The sequence below is a fragment of the Leptinotarsa decemlineata genome, unplaced genomic scaffold (genome assembly GCF_025532065.1).
Source record: "Leptinotarsa decemlineata unplaced genomic scaffold, Ldec_3_MD MMD2_tig00000133_RagTag_RagTag, whole genome shotgun sequence".
NCBI classification, from domain to species: Eukaryota; Metazoa; Arthropoda; class Insecta; order Coleoptera; family Chrysomelidae; genus Leptinotarsa; species Leptinotarsa decemlineata.
In genome coordinates this window covers 1075614-1092599 of record NW_027412542.1, presented here as the reverse complement: position 1 = coordinate 1092599, position 16986 = coordinate 1075614, and the positions used below count along the sequence as shown (strand labels likewise).

Here is a 16986-nt window from a genome sequence, read left to right as displayed (position 1 = left end):
ATTTTTTGTTAACACCGAAAATTACTCAAAATTATACAGTAGTTATTAGGTTTTTCTATTGGATTTCCACTTTCAGTTCTTTGTAAGACCTGTCTTACTGTTTTATTTAGATTTAGGTTCAATTATTCAAATAACCATATGATGTATGATTTTTTATTTTAAGCACAGATATAGAAAGAGGGGGGGGGGTGTGAAACAAATACAGGTTTAAGTCAATAACACTATAATTTTCAAAGTTTTATAGAATATCATAAAGCATATGATTTTTAGAAACACCAAGATTTTTTTGTTGTTTAAAAACAAACAATCTTCCTAGGTCTTCCTTCTATCCAGTAGTAGGGGAAAAATCTACTATTGAGAAAAATGATAGTGATAAATTTCTACAAATCTGTTGCAAATAATGGAACATAACTATCAATACAGAAAAAAAAAGGAAAGATTTACAAAATAAAACAAAACCTAAACTCAACTACTCTCTTTAGCTCTCTTTCTCTCTTTCTTTCCATTTTTCTTTGAGCAACTTTAGCTTTTCTTTTTTGGCCTTTCTCGCAGAATCCTTTTTATCTTGAAGTGCCTTCAATTGGGCCTCAACACTGTTTTCCCCATTCAAAAAATTATCTATTTTCGTTAGAAGGTGAGAACGTGCTATCTCTTGATTTTTTGGCAACGACCTTGACTCGTGGCATTTTACCAGAATACCTAAAAAAAATTTTATTCCAATACTTCACAAATTAATACTTTTGTTATATCATGACATAAATCTTTCTTATTTATTAATAGTAGTTACCTGTAGGAATATGTTTCAGAACAACACAATTTGAAGTTTTATTAACCTTTTGTCCCCCAGGTCCAGTCCCTCTGACATGCATTTCTTCCAAATCATTTTCATTTAATACAGGAAATTTTGAATAATCTACTGAATGTTTGAATCTGGAAAACTGACTTGCTGAAATTGACCTTCGAAGAAGAGCGCTGTGCATGAACATTATTGGACAGTACGTTTTGATAGGAGGGTTGTTCCTTTCTGAAAAAAAATTCACATTAAAGAATAACAACTCAGTAGCACTTGTGCTGAGTTGAACTTCGCCTTTTGTTATGTCAGCAACTAGCTCTGTAATTTACTTATATATTTGTATGTAACTACAGCTGGGAAACAATAAAGACGATTATTATTATTATTATTATTATTCGAATGTAGATTACTGAATCTAATGGATATCCAAAGACTCAAATTATTCACTTTATTCAAAGTGGATTGCTACTATACTACTATATACTATCCCAATTGAATTTAATAAAAAGTCGACATTCATTTCATTATATGTAAGACTCACCAACGACTTAGTCAGTCATTGCTGAGACGTTGTAACCCATTGTAAATAGTTATTTTCTCAATTTCATAGTTTCATTTAATGTCAATGATTCCATTATTAATTACTACCCACAACTGATCTCTGGGACCGTATTTTCACTCAGGCGAAATTGCACAACGAGAGAAAAATTAGATGTCTCACTCTTTCTTTGGAAGTGAAGAGCATTTAAAAAAGACTCTTCCAATGTGAGACTCACCTGATTTGATAATGATGCCCCTGAAAATACTTCATTTAGCTTACCTCGAAATTGAAGTTTATGTCTTCAACATTAGTGAGGGTTTTATTTCTTTTGAAGTCCTGCTTTATTCGATTCAAAAAATAATGTTTATCTGTCAATTGCAAATTTTCACCATAACGTAATAACTGTTTATACAATTTCAGTACCTGGTGGGGAAGAATTTTTGTCATTTCAGTATTTAAATAGAAATTTCATTCGTTTAACAATTTACAAAATTTCAAAAAAACACATCTCTTAAAACTTAACCTAATTTTTTCGGAATTTTATCCCGTGTCACAGATTAAATTATTTAATATCTGCCCGTGTTCCGAAACCTATTCAAAGACCGAAAATAGGGGATATCGAATAATTCACTTTTTAAGACATCGAGTAACAAAGAAAATTTTATTTTGTATTAAGAAAACTACAAGATAGTTGATATTTCATTAAGAATGATAATTCCTTTGGGTTTCTTCGTAAAATTGTAACTTCTCTTCAGGTGTATAAACTTCTCATTTCTGGTATATTCAATTTAATTCAATTCAACATATACTTTATTGAGTTAAAATTATCATAGCATTCAGCTAGTATACTTTTAATGGTAGAATTCATATACACTATAGTGGGCCCTCGTAATTAGGGTATAATTGACAGAAGCTGAAAGAGCTTACTTTCACATTTATTCAGAAGAATATTATGAACAGATAACTAAAATGATCAATATTGAATATTGTGGCAATAATAAATGTTTTCCCAGAGTTTCACGTTCGAATTATAAAACCTAGATGTCACCCACTTTTCAGTCTCGTCCATAGATGAGTAGAATATTCAGAAAAAGAAGTAGAAGAAACACTTAAGGGGAGGATGACAGGAGGTGATTTGAAAGGTGAAACGTCAGAATCTCCATTCGGAAAAAACTAAAAATTTGGGCTAAATTGATTTTAGACCTAAAATTATGGCATAAGTCTAGTGTTAGGTAAGTTATCAATCAATTAGAATTATTTATTTTCAATTTGTATACCTGTGACATAAATCAATATTTTTTAAAGGGCGAATATAATAGGATACAATTTCATCCACTCCTATATTTCCCAGAATACACCCTGGATTATTTTAATTGATCATCAAATGCCACATTATTTTTGAATATATTAAAAAGAAAGTGTAAACAAGTTTAAATAGTGTATTTAACATATGATTTCATTTCTTCTATAGAATTCGGCACATCTAATTTCACATTAAAGTCATGAAATTGAAAAACTGAAAATGGAATGTCATCAAGATGATTAAAATTCGAACCTAGACCATGAATTCATAAAAAAATACGTTTCTCCCATTTAAATGCAGTTTTTCAAATGCCCCTAGAATATCTGAATTCTATAATTTTAAAAAATGCTATAAAATCAAATATTTATTTTTATTTAAATTATTTTATTAATAATTATTATTAAAAAAATAGAGTTTCAACATATCATTTGAAATAATATAAAGATAAGTAAAAAATTTCAGTGTAGAATAGTGATGATTTTGAAATCCTACAAATTTTCTCATTTCAACTATAATTGATTCTACAAAAAGAAATTTTGAAAAGTGGTTTCTTCTGAGATTAACAGAGAGGGTATGCAATTTTATAGACTAATTTGAGAACTGTTTTATATTTTCTATCAGTTGAAGTCATCCTGTTCCATATGCTCAGTGTTTGTTACTTGATGAAAAAAATTCAGCGAAATGGACTCACCTTTTACTACTTTTTTATACCTACATACGAGGTCACTTCATCCATTTTTTCGATAGCAGAAAATCGCCGAATATGCAAAACACTTCTAACTTTTATGCCTCTCACCAACAAACTAAATATGCTAAACAGCCTTAACTGTGAACATTTGTTCGAGACGAGTGTGCCAATATAAAAATAATAAAACAGTACTAATTGAATAGAGGCAGCCTGCAAAAATTGAACATTCACTTAATTTTTTGAATAGACCTCGTATTATGAAGGTTAAATTTTCAAGTAGCATACTGGTACATCATTTCTATCAAAAACGTTCACAAGTTTCTCATGCTGTATTGAAGGGGTAAAATTGAAAATAAGGACAATACCCAAATCAGATTGTCAAAGAATTTACCATGAATAAAATACATTACATTCTTTGTGAGAATATATTTTTTAAATATATTCATTGAATGATAATTACGTTTTAAGTGTGTTGATCTACTTTCAGATCAACAAGTAGTTTGCCTTCAAGATGATTGGAGGCTTATTCGTATACAATCATAAGGGAGAAGTTTTGATCTCCAGAGTCTATCGCGATGATATTGGTAGAAATGCTGTCGACGCATTTCGTGTTAATGTTATACATGCCCGCCAACAAGTTAGATCTCCAGTTACAAATATTGCAAGGACATCATTTTTCCATATTAAGGTAGGTACAGTTAATTTCAAAATATTTTACAAATCATATGCTCAATTGTTTTGAGTAATGAGATAAGCTTGTAATTAATAGACTCTAATACCTCAGTGAAGTGAAGTGGTGTCATGAATTTTCACATTTTGCAGAGGGCTAACATATGGATAGCGGCGGTAACTAAACAAAATGTCAATGCAGCAATGGTATTTGAGTTTCTACTCAAAATTATTGAGGTTATGCAGTCTTATTTCGGAAAGATTTCAGAAGAAAACATCAAGAATAATTTTGTATTGATTTACGAATTGCTTGACGGTAAGAAAAAAATATTGCTACAATAGTTATTTATGTATCAAGGACGTAAAATATGCTTTTATGGCCGCAGCGTGTAAGAAACAGCCTGAGCGATAGCAAGGGCTATTGACACGCCTAGGTCCATAAAAGCAAATTACGTGCAATATACATAAAATATTTTATGCAATTTATTCATTTTTAGCTATGTCTGTCACACACAAGCGATGCTTTCGTGATGTATTACGTTTACTCCTTACTTATTTCACTTACTTGTATCTATATTTTATCTACATGTTATTTGAAATGAGTGTAATTACTATCATCGAAGTATGCGCTGGTGAGGCATTTTCTCCGAAGCCCCTATACATTCGCGAGGGCGCGCCAGCATTATCAACCAACGACCACTCCCCACACCGTGGTGTAAGTGATCATTGGGTCCGAGAATCATATGCCCTGAGCAAGCGGAATGAGCCAAGAATGACAGCCTTCTGCATCTGTCCGGCTGAGATTTCTGCCTTAGTGCGGCAAGCCAGTATGATTTTAAGATTCGAGGGTAGAGAGAGCATCATCCCACCAAGGACTCCAATAATCAGAACTACCATCTTGACAGAGTGGTGATCTGGATAGAGTCTGCGGAGTTCGAAGAGAAAATCTCGATATTTTATCCGTTTCTCTTCCTCTTTTCTGACGATATTCGTCTCGCCAGGAGCTGAAAACTCCACGACAAATATCGTTTTGCTCTGGTGGTCGAAAAGAACTACATCAGGCTTATTAACTTGTATGAACCTGAGGGAACGAATAGTTCCAATAAATTCGGCACTTCTCGTTCCCCACAACGGATTCAATATCCCCCGGAGCGTAGGGCAACACCGCTGTCTCGTCAATACCGTCAGAGTGCCGTAGATGGTAATATAGCACTCAAAGAGCCGCGTTATGTCGGTGGCACCTTGTGTCAGGAACATCTATACCTATCACTATCATTATTATAAGTACAATGTTTAAAAATATGTTATGTTTTGTTTGAAATATGTTATGTTTTGTTTGAAATATGTTTTTTTCCGTTAACCAGCTATCGCACCCCTATGAACAATAACCCTCAGAAATCGAAACTTGTGCGAGCTAAAAACTAACGAGGTCCTACCTTTCAACGTGTAATTCCAAACACGGGTTGGACGATAGCAAGTGAAAATTGAGCTTTCAGCCCGGGCTTGAACCATCGACTCACACATTAACCGATGGACTGAGTGAACAAAGCACCCACGTCGAACCGCCCGGCTACCGACAATAGATATATTGATAGTCTGATGATGGTGGTTGATGGATTCTCGACTTGTAATGTGCACTCCTGTATAATTCAGATATATGTATCAATAATTTTACATTTATTGAAACCGTCGGAATATAAATTTCTATTGATATGAGATTGAAATTCACTTTAGCGCCTGCTCAACGATTTATTCGTCCGCCGCGATTGTATCGCTACTTTACACCCGGTCGTGCATAAAGTATATTTATGAACCCTACCGTTGATAATAAATACTCATCCAGCTACTATACTTGAGGTATTTCTTACTTATTGTGTAATTCAGTTATTTCAAAAAATATCAGAGTGCGGATTTTGTTAAACTAAATCCTTCAAATTCATTTACTAATATGAATAATTTTTTTTGCAGAAATATTAGATTTTGGCTACCCTCAGAATACAGATACTGGGGTGCTGAAAACATTCATTACCCAGCAAGGTATAAAATCTGCTACTAAAGAGGAACAAGCACAAATAACATCTCAAGTCACAGGTCAAATAGGATGGCGCCGTGAAGGTATAAAATATCGTAGGAATGAACTTTTCCTTGATGTGTTGGAATTTGTTAATTTACTGATGTCTCCACAGGGTAAGTAATTAATATATTTGAATTGATTTCATCAGGTTCAAACTTACATTAGATTCATTTATTTTTGTTAAAACTACATAACCCTTATTCTGGAAAGTGATGACTTGAATTAGTACTCAGTTTTTTACATCCGTACAGATTTTCTAGATTAAAAAAATTATTCGAAAAGACAGTTTTGCCCTTTCCAAATATTGCCTTAAAGCTTTATTTTGAATACTCCTACATAACCGGTATTGTATAATTCCAATGAAAATTTCAAACCAATTAGTGTTTTTTTACCTGCCTTTTCAAAATTCTTTGAAGGGTGATCATTTAATGAATTTTGTGAATAATTGTAAAATGATGAATAACTTACAGCATGGATAAGTATATTTTAAGGGTAAATCATTAAAGAGAATTAATATGCGTTTACTTAAAAAATGGGAAATTCATTGGAAAATTCTGTTGGGCATTTTTTTTAGATTTATCTAAAGCAAATAATTGTCTCAATCATAAATATTATTATTATACGAGGTGTCAATTTGAAAACTTCCCACCCTTAATATCTTCCAGTAAACAATTTGATGATTAAAAAAAAAGACAATTTTACTGGACTTTCAAGCACTTTTCAAGGACTATTTGTAGCCCTCATGGTTCAACCCGCTAGGAGGTGTAGATGTTACCATTAGAATTTTAAAAGGAAAGGGGGGGTCAAGTGGCACATCATTTTGATTGGCTTGCAATTCTGCTTCCAATGGTACCCTGACTTATTATTTCTTGATGAGCATTTTTCAAAAAATAGTATTCTAAACTAACAGAAGTAATTATTAGTACGCCTAGACAGAGAACTTGTAAGAATATTAGGTGGTTCCGTTCCAACATTAGCCATTAGCCCCAATTAATTTACATCAAAAAGTAGTCTAATAGTAAAACGTAGATGGTAGTTATGTAGTGTTTAGTAAATGATTAATTTTTAATTCTCATCACAGAAAGTGTACAGAGAGCCGTGCTTTTTTGCTGCTATGCTTTCAGGTAAAAAATTGGTTCGCAAATTTGAATGACTTGGTAGTATTGCACATACAGTTGTACCTGTTGGGCTGTTTAGTGATTACTTTAATAAGTGTATAAAAGTGTAGAAATGGTTTACATTCTCCAAGACAGAATTGAAATGATTATAATTTATGGAGAAGTTGGAAAGTGTGCATGAAGGGCGGCATGTCTTTTTAACGAAAGACTTCCAAATTGTAATGTAAGTCTCCGGTATGTGCTTGATTTGTTGAAATAAGTTTTATTGAAACTGGTTCAGTGACAATTTAAAAAAGGAATAACCCCAGAGTATTAAATGAAGCAGCTCAAATTGAAGTTTTGGGAACATTTGCTGCAGAGCCCACAAGCTCCTTATGATCAGTATCAGAACAGATGGGAATGTCACTCGAGACTGAAAGAAAGCATTGAGAATGCATAAATTTCATTCTTATGAAATGCAGATTCTTCAAGAGCTCCATGAGGATGATTATGATAGAAGAATATAGTTTTGTGAAATCATGTCTCATCGAGTCAATACCATCCCTAATTTTCTGTTAAACATCTGTTTCAGCGATGAGTGTTCATTTTTTTTTAATGGCAATGTTGATAGACAAAACTGTCGCTATTGTAGTGACCAAAATCCACATATTTTTCGGGAAGGGCATACACAACACCCATAAAAAGTTAATGTTTGGGCTGGTATTCTTGGAAATGAATGCCATTATTGCTCCATTATGTCTAAAAGGCAATGTGTACCTTCAAATGCGATGCTTTTATAACTCACGAGATAGAAACTCAAATGAATGCAGAGGGTGATGAACTTTTGCGGGAGGATCTGTTACATTTCCAGCAGAATGGTGCTCCACTTCATAATTTTTTTCGCGTCCAACAGTGGTTAAATGGGAGATTTCTGGATAGATAGATTGGCAGAAGTGGAGCAGCAAGAATGGCCTCCAAGATCACCGGATTCAACACCTTCAGGTTTCTTCTTTTGCGGGCATCTTAGATCCGTTGTTTATAAAATACGACCTTCTGATATTGAAGAACTTGAAAGACAAATTACAGCAGCAGTCAATTCCTAGTGAAGTTTTCCGTAATGTTAGAGGACAGTTCGAAAACAAACTTTATTACTGTTTAGAGCAAAATGGACGACATTTCGAACAGTTTATAAGATTAGCGTAAGTAGATTTTATGTTTGAAATGTCTTTCTCGCAAATTAAATTTACTTTTGTAAAAGGACAATAACCAACAAATAAAAAATCCCACATGTAATACATTCATTCCTGTCATTCAAGGATTGGAGTGGTGCTACTTACTCTTCTAACCGTTTTTGTTAAAAGGAGTTAATGTTTATTTGAAAATAGCTGTTTCGAGAGGGCAATTTATTCCAGTTTGTGTCTGAAAAATTGATTCCTTCCCTTCTTTGGAAGATTCCCACATTTTTTGTATCATTATGGAGAAGTAGAAGGTCAAAAACTTTCTTTCCCAAGAGTCAATACAATAATGCATCTCAAAACAGGCAAATGGGGAATGTTCCGCAATTTGGGTTATTACAGCAAATGCAAGTTTAAACAAAATAAAGTTGAGTTTAATTCATGAGTTTTTCAAATTCACTACGAAAAGTATTCAAATTGATGTTTCAAATGTTGGGTTTTAATTTTTAAAGGAATTTGTTTCTAATTCACATATTGACAACAGCGCCTATATCAAGTTGAAATAATTTATACGTACCTAGATATTCTACTTCAAAAAAGGAAAATTATCTTTATAAATCAACAATCAAGGCAAAATATAAATTATAGTTCAATACCACCTCCACAAGCCACATACACAACAGTTGTTTTGTTATTTATTTATATAGAGGAAGATAGGTTAGGTGCACAAAATGTCAGAATGTCTCGGAACTCGGAACATAAGTAAACAGAACAGCACGCCTCTGAAATATGTCATCTTTGTTTGTCTCATACAGGTAACAGATTCATTGTCCTTTATTAGCTATAACTGATGTTGCCAAATGGTGAAATAGAAACGAATCCCTTTAAATGTTGAATTCATTATTTAATTCCTCTTTTTTAAGTATTTAAATAATTTTTTAAAGGAAAAGGTTGAAATGATGAGTTTAAAATGCGTTGTTTTAGAGCTCTTTTATGAAAACTACTTGATTTTCGTCAGGAGGAACATTCCCCATTCTAATTACATGTGTAAGTTTAAAACGCTATTTTTCGGAAAATGCTCATCAAAAAATAATAAGTCAGAGTACCATTGGAAGCAGAATTCAACTCCAAACAAAGTGATGTGCCTTTTGACTACCCTTTTCATTTAAAATTCTAAGGGTAACATCTACCCCTCCTAGGGAGTTGAACTTCGAGGGCTACAAATAGTCCATGAAAGTGTCCCCCTTGACAATAAAATTGACCTGTTTTTTCGATTCCTCATATTGTTAACTGGAAGGAAGATATTTTAAATGTGGGAAGTTTTCAAATTGGCACCCTGTATGAATGTCTACCACTAATGAAATTAATTAAAAAAATATATATTTAAAATTTTGTTGCATTACCTTGAAGTGTAGTTAGCATGTCAGATATTTTTAAAAAGGCTGTCTAAAAATAAATTAATTCTGTATTTGTTTTCAAATTAAAATTGAATACAAATTTTATAATTGCATTTTGGATTATTTGTACCTCACCTTTTAATGTTACTCCAAATTTGTCCCAAGTTGGAATTGAGTACTGAGTATTGATAAAAATAATGCATGATGAATTTGTTTGAAGTTTTATGTGTAGTGAAAAAGAGCAACAATTTTTGATAGTATAGTATAAGCCTAAATATTTTGTGCTTTATACCTAATTTATCCATTTCTTTTATATGTTTCCACCTGAAATGTATCGAGGTGAAGTTTATTTTTCATTTATAGCAATGAACATTATAATTAACAGGTCAGGTGCTATCTGCTCATGTAGCCGGAAAAGTCGTGATGAAATCGTACCTTTCCGGCATGCCCGAATGTAAGTTCGGTATTAATGATAAAATCGTTATGGAGGCCAAAGGTAAAGGTAGTCTTGGCACTACCTCCGACACAGATCCAGCTAGATCTGGTAAACCTGTTGTGGTCATTGATGACTGCCAGTTCCATCAGTGCGTAAAGCTGAGTAAATTCGAAACCGAACATTCCATTAGCTTCATTCCTCCCGATGGAGAGTTCGAATTGATGAGGTAAGTTTATTCAGTCATCAATAGATGAGCCAATTTAACAAATAACAACATTTAAAAAAATAGAGGTCATGAAATTGGTACCACAGAAATTCCAAAAACTTACCCAACACTGATAATTTAATAATTTGGGGCTTTTATAACAAAATCAGTTTCTTTATATCAATGTTGAAGAAGTCTGCATCTAAACTTTGGTTGAAAGATGAACATTTACAAATTATTAATATGAAGGAATATACAATTCTTGAATTTGTTATGCATAATTCAAAAACTTCAATATAAATACAGTCTTTGGGTTATATAATTACCTTTGTAAAGTCACATCTGGAATAAGCTAGTTGTGTATGGAACCCAATGTACTGATCTTATTAAAAAGTTCAAAAAAGATTTTTGAGATATTTTTATGAAAAAAATTGTATACCTTTTATGATATCATACCAGACATTACTGGGTCTTTTTAACTTAGAAGGTTCCACTGATAGGAGAGACCGACAAGATATTTTATTTACTTATTGTACTATGAACAATTTCAAATGCAGACCAAAGAATGATTTGAGAACACAAGCAATTTTTTTTATAAATGAGCTACATTTAATTTTGCTACTCGACAAAAAAAAATGGAAAGTGCAATTTGTTCAGGAGAATGTTTAAATGTAGACTTTAACATAGATTAAAAGGAACTGATTTTGTTATTAAAGCTCCAAATTGTATGTTCCAGCAAATAATTGGCCCTTATAATTAGTTTTAGTAAGTTTTTTCAGATTGTAACTAGCGTTTAGTACTTACCTTACACACGATTACACTCTTAGGTATTTGTAAGGATCAAATAAACAAATATCTTATTTCTAAAAATTTGAGAAAGGTTACTCACAAAAAGTTTTTTTGTGTTCATAATATCCCTCAGGCGTACCTGATTATAATTCTTCATTGTCTTCGAAGACCAAACTTTTATATTTAGCATATTGGGTTCTATCAACGAAATTACTTTTAGTTCAACCTTTGCTATTAGTGAGTTTTGAATGACCCTATCAAAATCCTTATAAAATTCTTCCAGTATACAAGGGATCGGCATTTTGTTTTCTATTGCTTGTATTAAAAAGTTCATTAAGGTAGCCTTTTTTGTGATGAAACCGTGTTGATAATATTTTGAAGAGTTTGATATCTTTCGAATAAGCTCGAAATTCATATCTATTGCATATGCCTATACCTATTATTTGTAAGTTTTTCTAATAATAATAATTTATTAGCCTGATGTAGTCCTTCTCGACCACCAGAGCAAAAAGATATTTGTCGTGGAACTTTCAGCTCCTGGCGTGACGAATATCGTCAGAAAAGAGGAGGAAAAACGGATAAAATATCGAGATTTTCTCTTCAAACTCCGCAGACTCTATCCAGATCACTCTGTCAAGGTGGTTTTTCTGATTATTGGAGTCCTTGGTGAAATGATGCCCTCTCTACTCGGAAATCTTAAAATCATACCGGCTTGCCGCACTAAGGCAGACATCTTAGCCGGACAGATGCAGAAGGCTGTCATTTTTGGATCACTGCGCTTGCTCAGGGCACATGATTCTCGGACCCAATAATCACTTACCCCACGGTGTGGGAAGTGGTCGTTGGTTGATAATGCTGGCGCGTCCTCCCGAATGTATCGGGGCTTCGGGGAATAGGGCCTGACCAGCGCATACTTCGGTAAAAAAAAATTATTAGTCTCAAGAAACACACAGTTTTTAGACATGTCAATACTATTTCTAAAATAGGTTTGAGAGGATAAGATTCGTCAATATAGTTTTAAAAAAAATGCTTGTAGATAAATTAGATTTACAAAAAAAATACAAGTTAACAAGATCAAATTCCAATCTTATAAAAATTGACTAAAATGTATAGCCATGAGCTTTACAAATTATAAATCACATTGCTAACGTATTATATATATTCAAAGTTAAGTTAAAGTTCGGGAGGTGACCACAAAAGTGTCCATTTCTTCTTGAATAACTTCGAAAAATTGATCAATTTCGTATAAAGGATGTTTGTCAATAAGTGTTTGAATCTGCTAAATGGCAAGTTGCGAAATTCGTCAGATAAGGCATTGTATAGCTTAATTCCTATATTATCTGTTCTTTTCAACCTATTAGCTGTAGGAACAAGGTTTCTTGTATCATGTAGGTGTATATTCTTGTGAGCAACTTTATTCATCAAGTTTTGTTGAACAAGAAGCAGATTTCCATAGACAATATCTGAATATAGGGTCATTATTTTAAGTTTTACAAATATTGGTCGACATTTTTCATCATAATTGGCAGAGATTATGCTTCTTACTGCAGATTTTTGAATGACAAATATTCTATCAAGATGCACCTTTGATACATTATTTCAATTGATTATACAATACCTAAGGACTGAATGAAAAAATGAATGATATGTTGCAAGTGCCGCACTTTGATTTACTATTTTTTTAATTCTTTTGATAACAAAAACTGTCTTACTAAGTTTACTACACATGCTATTTAAATGGTCTTTTCAGGTTGGAATCTATTTGTACTCCCAAAAATTTGGTAGAATGTTTGTTATCTCGATTTAAGCAAATTGTTTCAAAAGTTGAAGTTTCTGTTTTTTGCTCATTGAGAATCAAGTCATTTAGTGTGAACTATGATCGAGCTTTCTCTAATATGTCAGTATGGATCATATGAGGATCATCTATTTTATATATTTTTGGCCCAAGATTGCATCATCTGCATACAATATAGTTTCTATGTCTGACGAGTTCAACATGTGAGGCAGGTCGTTTATATAGATTTGAAACAGAAGTGGCCCCAATATTGACCCTTGTGGCACTCCTCTTAAAACTTTTTTTTTCACTTTTAGTATTTCCTAGATCAACAATTTAATATCTTTCCTTAAGGTATGACTTCATCATGTCCAGGCAGACACCTCTCACTCCGTAGAAATCTAATTTGGCCAATAAAATCGAGTGATTTACAGAATTGAATGCTGAAGTAGGGTCTGTTAAAACGCTCACATATTTTTCTTGGTTATCAAAGGCGTCTTTTATACTATTTGTGAGAAAGTTTATTGCCTCGGACGTCGATTTTCCTTTCCGAAATCCAAATTGATGAGGACTCAGAAGATTATTTATATCAACATATTTTACTAGTTGTTCGTAAATTATGTGTTCGAAAATCTTTGAAAATCAAATCACGTCTATAAATTGGTTTTATTAGGCTGTTTTCCCAAAATTTGGAGATCGTAGTATAAATTGAAAAACTAGTGTATTGGTGTTGTTCAAAAGTTTTGCAATCATCACTATGTAAAATATGTTTCTATTTATAGATACAGGACAACAAAAGACATATCTCTTCCTTTTCGAGTTATACCATTAGTGCGTGAGGTAGGACGTACTAAAATGGAAGTCAAAGTAGTACTCAAGAGTAACTTCAAACCGTCTCTCCTTGGACAGAAGATAGAAGTCAAGATACCCACCCCATTGAATACTTCCGGGGTTCAGTTGATTTGTCTGAAAGGAAAAGCCAAGTACAAAGCCTCCGAAAATGCCATTGTATGGAAGTAAGTAGTCAATGATGATTGTTCTTTAAACCTTGATAGATTTGAGTAATTAACTCAAGTGTCTCTTTCTTCATTTTTATTATTCGTGACCTCTTCCCAGGATCAAACGCATGGCTGGCATGAAAGAAACTCAGCTCTCTGCAGAAATTGAGTTGCTCGAAACGGACACGAAAAAGAAATGGACTCGTCCTCCCATTTCAATGAACTTTGAGGTACCGTTTGCTCCATCAGGCTTCAAAGTGAGATATCTCAAAGTATTTGAACCCAAGCTCAATTATTCGGACCATGATGTCATCAAGTGGGTGAGATATATCGGAAGAAGCGGGCTATACGAAACAAGATGCTGAATCTCTAGAGCAAGTAATGAAATAAGTATGATTTCTTCAAGGATGCTAAGTTGCTACAGAAAAAAATTATATTAATATTCTAAATTCCCTTGAATATCTTTGAAGTGATTAGATAACATTGTTGGTGTACGAATCACGAATTTTTAATGTTTTGTTTCATATAAAGAAGAAATTGATCAGCGTGGTAAATAGTAAAGAAATATTTTCAAAAGCAGTCTAAGAAATAATGTTGATTTTCAAGCACTGGAATGACAGGTACTTTCAAATTATTTTTCAGTCTGCAAAGTTATTAATAATTTCATTTTAAATTTTTAAAGAGGGATTTGTAGGAAATGCAATTTGTAAATGTTTGTTCCAAGTACAATTCAACTAAAACATGTAAAGAACATAAAAAGTAACAGCTGGATTGAGGGTAACAAAGGTATGTGTAATAAGTGAATATGAATCTTGTAAAATATATAACATGTTATTGATGTAATTGAATTAATTGCAAATAATCTTTTAGAATAGGTATACTAATTTTTATTTAATCGTGAAATACGAAAAAAAAATCGAATGTTTCACGTGCTTATTAACTACATCTGTCAAACCCATATACAAGTAGATATGTGTATAAGTTGCATATAAAAATGCTTTTTAATGTGAAGTGTTTCATTTAGAGATATGAAATTAATTTTTTCGAAGCTGTTCCAACACTTTATTTATTGCAAAGATTTGTAGTTACACATTTATTATTATGGTTAGGTAAGTATTTTTCTCAAAAGACCCTCCTAGGTGTCTTATTTCTTTCATTTTTCGGATCATTTCTTTGAATGAACCTAAAAAACTCGACCCTCATTCCCGTAAATATTTAAAGGAAAATTAGTATGTTAATTTTGTGTAATATAACTGTTTAATAAGTATGAATTAAAAGAAATGCTTCAAATGGTGTTACCTTTTTCATTGCCCTTTTATCATTAGTCCCGTCTTTATAATTAATAATAGTGATAATAATTAATGGAATGTTACTAATATCCAAGTTTGGAATAATATTTGCTGCAATGCATTGCCAGGCTTGGCTTTTACAAGTCTTATTGCTGAAAGTCGTGAATTCATTATGTATTTGCTGAATTTGATCAAATGATTACCTTCAGGCTGGTAGGAAAACAAAAAGCACTTGTGCTGGAAAAGTTGAATGGAGAAAATTGTACAGTCTTAGAAATAATCGCAATTTTTTCAAATTTTGTGCCAACTTTTTTTGTAAATCACTTGTCATACAACCTCTTGATATTAGAGGTATCAGTACCTCAGCAAAAAATATGTTAGGGAAACACACGTCGAGAGACAGTATTTTCGTCTGGTTTGAGAAAAAGATTTTAAGTAGATTTTAAAATGTTGAGTATTCAAAAGCAAGTTGTACCATTTTTTTTATTTTAAATTCAAATTTCCACAGAAAGCATCTTGGAAACATTTCATTAGCAAATGCCTTGCCTAGCCTAAACACACTACTTTTCTGATGAAGTAATTTGCCATCAACTAGATTCATTATGTTGTTTTGTCCGTTTTAATGTCATGAATTTATGTAGCTCCATATCTTGACAAATATTTATTCTACTGTGTCGTGGTATCTACTGATCGATAGAGAATTTTGTACTCTATACATTGATGCCGTTAATTTTTTTTTTACTAATTTTAATTTCTGTCTATTTTCCGTTGAGCAATGGTTACCTTGGTTTCTCTATTAATTCAAATTTAACCACAGCGCTGTCGAATCAACTGAAAAATTAACCAGGCATTTAGCAATGATACTGTGATGAACGCATTGTTCGACGTTGGTTTGAGAAATTTCGTTTCAGAGATTTTTGGCTCAAACATGAGCCCCCAAGTGGTCGACTGACAGTAATCCATAAGGATTACTGCAGACCCTGGTGGAGAATGACCTATCACGAACGGTGCGTGAGATTTCAGAAGAACTGGGCGTTAGCTCCCGTGCGGTTTTTGATGGTTTGGAACGTAGTTGCTTTTGCTCAACCAGAATGATCCTTTTTTTGATCAGATCCTCACCTATGTTGAAAACATGAGAAGTTCAGGACCATGGTTACTGTATGGTGGTCAGCGACTGGTATGATTCAGTACAACTCTCTGCAACCAGGTCAGACCATCACGGCAGAGTCCTATTGTTAAGAAATCAACTAAATGTCCGAAAATTCCGTCAGTAATAGCCGGTATTGGTCAACAGAAGAGGTCGGATCCTACTCCAAGACAACGCCCGTCCGCAAGTTTCAAATATCACCGTCCGAAGTTAAACGAAGTTCTACCTCACCCACCATACACCCCAGACTTCTTGCCAATCGATTACCATCTTTTCAAGCATTTCGGTCACTTTCTCGCTGGTAGAACCTTCTGCAAAGAGAACAAGGGATAAACGGTCTTCGTTGACGTCATCGAATCCCGAGGACGAAATTTTTATCCTAACGGAATTAATTGACTTGTGTTACGTTGGCAAAAATGCACTGATTCAAATGGCTTCTATTTTGATTCAATTAAATAAGAATTTATTGTGATATTATACTGTTCAAGGCATGAAAACGGACAAAACTTGAAACAACTCAATATCCTCTACAGTTCTCTTTCTTCAGCTCAGTAGCCAAGCGGTTCGGCGTGGGTGCTTTGTTCACTTACTCGAATTGACTGCCGTGTTGG

The 16986-nt window shown here is 33.1% G+C and overlaps 3 protein-coding genes across 3 annotated transcripts; 1 reads left to right on the top strand and 2 right to left on the bottom strand.

Annotated features, from left to right (window-relative positions):
* Positions 1–206: 206 nt before the first annotated feature.
* Positions 207–986, bottom strand: LOC111507531 (mitochondrial translation release factor in rescue). The gene is made up of 2 exons (XM_023162855.2): positions 788–986; positions 207–699 (listed from the first exon to the last, which is right to left on the bottom strand). The coding sequence occupies exons 1-2, from the start codon at positions 984–986 to the stop codon at positions 479–481; spliced, it is 420 nt and encodes a 139-aa protein (XP_023018623.1). The 3' UTR covers positions 207–478.
* LOC141481245 (mitochondrial ribosome and complex I assembly factor AltMIEF1) lies at positions 898–1781 on the bottom strand. Its single transcript, XM_074172492.1, has 2 exons — positions 1614–1781; positions 898–1024 (listed from the first exon to the last, which is right to left on the bottom strand). Exons 1-2 carry the CDS (start codon positions 1779–1781, stop codon positions 986–988), a joined length of 207 nt encoding a protein of 68 aa, XP_074028593.1. The 3' UTR covers positions 898–985.
* Positions 1782–2425: 644 nt separating this feature from the next.
* LOC111517667 (AP-2 complex subunit mu) lies at positions 2426–15233 on the top strand. The gene is made up of 7 exons (XM_074172488.1): positions 2426–2566; positions 3813–4013; positions 4148–4310; positions 5963–6181; positions 10123–10399; positions 13724–13957; positions 14058–15233. Exons 2-7 carry the CDS (start codon positions 3837–3839, stop codon positions 14302–14304), a joined length of 1317 nt encoding a protein of 438 aa, XP_074028589.1. The 5' UTR covers positions 2426–2566; positions 3813–3836; the 3' UTR covers positions 14305–15233.
* Positions 15234–16986: the final 1753 nt, after the last annotated feature.